This window comes from Nannospalax galili, unplaced genomic scaffold, assembly GCF_000622305.1.
Source record: "Nannospalax galili isolate Female #2095 unplaced genomic scaffold, S.galili_v1.0 scaffold146, whole genome shotgun sequence".
Classification (NCBI taxonomy): Eukaryota; Metazoa; Chordata; class Mammalia; order Rodentia; family Spalacidae; genus Nannospalax; species Nannospalax galili.
The window spans coordinates 8,072,013-8,077,277 of record NW_008357929.1 but is presented as its reverse complement, the minus strand read 5'-3'; the positions used below and the strand labels follow the sequence as shown (position 1 = coordinate 8,077,277).

General features: G+C 45.3%; 1 protein-coding gene across 5 annotated transcripts in view; it reads left to right on the top strand.

Moving 5' to 3' along the window:
- The window catches only part of Cntrob (centrobin, centriole duplication and spindle assembly protein), a 41,046-nt gene that overhangs the window by 16,903 nt on the left and 18,878 nt on the right, over nucleotides 1-5,265 (top strand). For all 5 annotated transcript variants that reach the window (XM_029557551.1, XM_008855769.3, XM_029557550.1 and 2 more), the window contains 2 exons: nucleotides 3,557-3,690; nucleotides 4,643-4,768. In XM_029557551.1, coding sequence (XP_029413411.1) covers nucleotides 3,557-3,690; nucleotides 4,643-4,768 — 260 coding nt within the window. The remainder of the gene's footprint in view (nucleotides 1-3,556; nucleotides 3,691-4,642; nucleotides 4,769-5,265) is intronic.

The following is a 5,265-nucleotide window of genomic DNA, read 5'->3' as shown; positions in this document are numbered from 1 at the left end:
ATCAGAAGTTTTCAGACTTTAGGTCTGGAATCTTCTAAGAATGCTTTTGGCCTCAGGAACTTGGGTGTTGGACTGACCTGAGACCCTGGCGGTTGCCCCGCCCCGCAGGGATTCAAAGGCAGATGGGGCGGGAAGAAGCCCCAAGATTTCCCAGGGAATGGATTGAGTAGCTGGGTTGTACTGGATGCAAAGGATCAGGGAGAGTAAAGGTAATCCTAGGAGCCCCAGAAAGAGGTTGTCAGCCCCAGAAAGAGCCTGGGGGGTGTTCCAGGACCAGGGAAGTAGAGGGAGGTGAGGGCGGGGCCAGGACCAGAAGCTGTGAATGGAAGGGTGAATGTGGCTTAGGGAGTCCCGGCGCGGAGAGCTGCGCTATAGACTTACCCCAAGAGGCCTGAGGATAGTAGTGCAGGCTAGGAGCCCTCATGTTATTTTTAAAGAAACTATGTCACATTTACTGCATCAACTGGGAGCAGTTTAAAGGTTTTGTCTGACCTGCTTGATTCCAATGGTAATGGTCTGCTTTGCAATTATCATTATTTTCTTCTTTAAAATTTTTATTTATCTGGGCTAGAGAGGTGACGTAGCAGTTAAGAGCACATACTACTCTTCCAGTGAATGCAAGTTAAATTCCTAGCTACCACACTGGGCAGCTCACAACTGACTGTAACTCCAGCTCCTGGGGGATCTGACACCCCTGGCTTCCAAGTGCACCTGCACTCATGTATACGTACACATACATACACACACACATATACACATAATTAAAGATAAATCCGAAAAATATCAGTGCATGTGCGTGCGTGCATGTGTATGTGTACATGCAGTGTACGTGTGCCACGGCATGAGTGTGGAGGTCAGAGGACAACTCTTTCCTTCACTGTGAGTTCTGGGAATTGAACTCAGGTTTTTGGCTTGCATTTTTATCTGTTAAATCACCTCACCAGCCCAGTTATCATTACTTTAATCACTTTCCTTAATAATTCATGTTGGGGACCCAGGGAAACTATGATTATTTTCTTTACTTGGGAAATTCCTGTAATAGCTCATGGCCTGTTGCAGAATAGTACCCCAAATTGTCAGATATAATTAGGCTAAAAACTACTTTTTTTCTTTTTGGTCCTTTTGAGACAGGGTCTCCCTGTAGCCCCAGCTGTCCTGGAATTCACTATATAGACCAGGCTGGCCTTGAACTCACAGAGATCCGCCTGCCTCTGCCTCCCGAGTGCTGGGATTAAAGGCGTGCACCACCAAGCCTGGCTTAGGCTAAAAACTACTTTTTATAGGACTGAAGAGATGGTTCAGCAGTTAAGAACACTGACTGTTCTTGCAGAAGACCTGGGTTTGAATCCAAGAACCCACATGGCAGCTAACAACCATCTGTAACTCTAGTTCTAGGGGATCTGATGCCCTCTTCTGTCCTCCACTGGCATTGCATGACACCAGTGCCCTTAACTCACATGCAGGCAATACACACATACACATAAATTTAAATAAATAAATAAACAGATACATTTAAAAAAGTTTTTTTTTAAAAAAAACAAAACAAAACTGCTTTTTATTCAGGCCTAGTGGCACAGACCTGTAATCCCAGCTACTTGGAAGGCTGAGGCAGGAAGAACTAAAGTTCAAGGTCAGCCTGGGTTACAGTGTGAGTTCAAGGCCAGCCTAGGCATTTTAGTGAGATCTGAAAAGTAAAAAAGACTAAAAAGTAAAAAAGTGGATTAGGGTAGAGCACCCTGTATGTGAGGTTCTGGATTCAGTGCCCAGTATTGTTAAAAGAAAAAACGGGCTGGAGAGATGGCTCAGTGGTTAAGAGCACTAACTGCTCTTGCAGAGGACCTGGGTTTGATTCCCAGCACCCATATGGTGGCTATGAACTGTCCTTAACTCCAGTTCCAGGGGAATCCAAAGCCCTCTTCTGACATCCGTGGCATTGCACAACACGGGTGCACTCACATGCAGGCAATATACACATAAAATAATAAATAAACAAATAAATAAATAAAATAATTTAAAAAAAGAACGAAAGAAAAACCCCACCACTTTCCATCCAACTTGTGCATTGAATCTTAAATTCAACCTAGTTAGACTCTGGCTATCTAATGAAGCATGACTAGGTACCAGAGCAAAGGACCAGAGAGTAAATACTTCTGGTGTTGTGGGTAGTATGTTCTCAGATATAACTATTGTTGCTGCAGAAGTCGCTATAGACAGTATGTAAGCAAGTAGGTATGACTGTGTCCCAATAAAACTTTATTGCAAAAGTAGGTATCAAGGGACTGAATGGAGTTATAGTTTGCCGATCTCTGGAATGGAGGAAACCCATAGAAGTACCCCTGTGGTAAGAAATAAAAGTAGGTATGCTCTGTCTGGGCCATATCCGAATGAAGTTCTGGGTGTATGAGCTGTGTGTGTGTGTGTGTGTGTGTGTGTGTGTGTGTGTGTGTGTGTGTGAGATAGAAGAAAGAAAGAGAAATAGAGAGAGAGGGAGAATCTCAGATATGTGGCCCAGCTTGGAAAAAATATCTAGACTAAAAAGAAGATGTTTGAGGATTAAGAAATGGTAGCAAAAACCTTGCCTAAAGGCAAAAGCTTATTATACACCGGTGGCCTGGATGTTATCATCTAGTAGGAAAGAGGAGGAAGGGCAGAAACTAATGGACAGTCAAGGCAAAGCTGTCAGCCACAACTCAGAGTAAGGATGAGGAGAAGTCCTGTAGGGGAGCTGAGGGAAAAAGCCTGCAGACAGAGCACTGGGAATCAGGGCTTGCAGTGAGATCGTATGAGACACAGATGGGGAAATAGCCACCATTGGATTAGAATTAAGCTCTTTGCAAGTGAAGTAGACATCAGCTCAGTGAGCTGAAGAAAGAGTATAAGATGAGAAAATGGACACAGCAGTTGTAGACTGACTCTGAAGCCTTCTGGGTTCCAGGTAGAGATAGCACAGCGATTAAGAGCACTGACTGCTTTTGCAAGAGGACCTGGATTTGGTTCTCAGCACCCACATGGTGGCTAACAACTGTCCATAACTCCAGTTCCAGGGGATCTAACACCCTCTTCTGACCTCCAAGGGCATTGCACAACACAAGTGTACCTGCCTATATGCAAGCAATACACTCATACACATAATAATAATAAAATACTTAAGAAAATCACATAAACGCATAAAAATAAATAAAAATTAATGAATCAAAGGAAAAAAAATTTAAATCAATTAGAGCTGGACATGGTTGTGCACTCCTTTAATCTCAAAACTTGGGAGGTAGAGGTAGTCGGATCTCTGTGTGATTGAGGCCAGCCTACATGACAAGTTCCAGGTCATCTGGGGCTATAGGGAGATCCAATTTCAAAAAAAAATCCAAAACAACTAAACAAAACAACTAAACAAAAAATCAAATAGATAGGGAACCTGTGCCATTCTCTGGCAAATCTCTTCTTTCATCCTTAAGGCAGATGAGGGGGTTGTTGGTACTGATTTTGTTTACATTACATTTTCCATCACCTTCTAAGCTTAAAAAGAACTGACAGTCATCTTGCTTTTCTTCTCTCCTAGGCTCGATATGAGAGTCAGCGGATCCAGATGGAGTCAGAGCTGGCTGTACAGCTGGAGCAGCGGGTGACTGAGCGGCTGGCAGAGGCTCAAGAGAACAGCCTGCGGCAGGCAGCCTCCCTAAGGGACCATCACAGGTATTTGGGACTTGCTAGATGCTGTTTCTCTGGCAGGAGCAGGTGTTATTAGCTTCTGGGCCATGTGCTCAGGGCCTTTTACTCTTTCCCAGATGCTGGCTCCCAGCATGCTTTCAGTTTCATCAGCCAAGATCTCAGTCCTCTTGGGAGACTTGCCATGGAATGCTCATGGAGAGGCACACAGCCTGGGGCTTGCCCTACCATGGCACATAGCCCTTAACCAGCAACCAAAGGGGGCAGACTATGATGATTCCAGTTCCTTTGTTGGGTCAGTGCTGAAGTGTGCTGTCCACAGCTGCTGCAGAGGATGAGCCTCCTTCCCATCCCAGTCTTTTCTCTCACCCCATTCCTCCAGTGTTTTCTGGAACTGCTTCTTATATCACTTTCATTTGGACATGGTGGTGCAGGCTTGTAATCCAAGCTTGGGAGGCTGAGGCAGGAGGATTTTGAGTTTGAGGCAGGCCTGGGCTATGTAGTGAGATTCTGTCTTAAACAAAATAAGCCAGTCAATCAATCAATCAGTCACTTGTGTTCCCATAAATTTTCATTGCAGTCTTTGTTTCCAGGGAGTTCATTGTGAGATGCCAACTTTTTCTTAATCTGTCCTGTGACCAGGCCAGCTGATTACAACTGTCTGCCTCCCACTCCCTGACACACAATTCTGTTTTTTTCTCATTGATCACATATTTTTAAAAGATTTTATTTTTAATTATTTTCATGTGGTGGGGTGCAGGTGCCCATGGAAGCCTGCAGAGGGCTTCCTGGATGCCTTGTTGGATCCCTTGGGGCTGGTGTTAAAGGTGGTTGACAGCCACCTAACATGGGTGTTGGAAACCAAACTTAGATCCTATGCAAGAGCAGTATGCACTCTTAACCACTGAGCCATCTCTCCAGCCCCCCATCATATCTTCTCTCTCCAATCTCAGTCTCTTTCTCACCTGGGCCCTTCTAGGAAGCAGCTGCAGGAGCTCAGTGAGCAGCACCAGCAGGAACTGGCCACCCATTTGGCTCAGTTCAAGGTGGAAATGGCTGAACGAGAGGAACGGCACCTGCAGGTGGCTCAGGACTATGAGCTCAGGTACTGGTTCCTACAGTTCCCCTTTTATGTCTTGGCCTCTTTCCATAGGTAGTTCACAGACTGGGGATAGTGAAGATCTGCCTCTCAGAAGATCTGTCCTCCTCTAAATGGATCAACTCCTTTACAGTTTCAGAGGTCTGATATTCCACTTGGCTCTTCTTTTCCTTATGCCTCTGCTTATAAAAATTCTTGAGACAGCTGGGCATGGTGGCGTACGCCTATAGTCCCAGCACTCAGGAGGCAGAGGCAGGCTGATCTCTGTGAGTTCAAGGCCAGTGTGGTCACCATAGCAAGTTCCAGGCCAGCTGGGGCTACAGGGAGACCCTATCTCAAAAAGACTAAAAAAATTCCTGAGTCATCTATCTTCTTTTTTCCCTGTGTGTGTGAGTGGGGGGGAGTATATGCATGTGTTTGTGTGTGTTATGAGCAGGTACATGTGGATGCAGGTGTGTGTGTGTGTGTGTGTGTGTGTGTGTGTGTGGGCGAGAGAGAGAGAG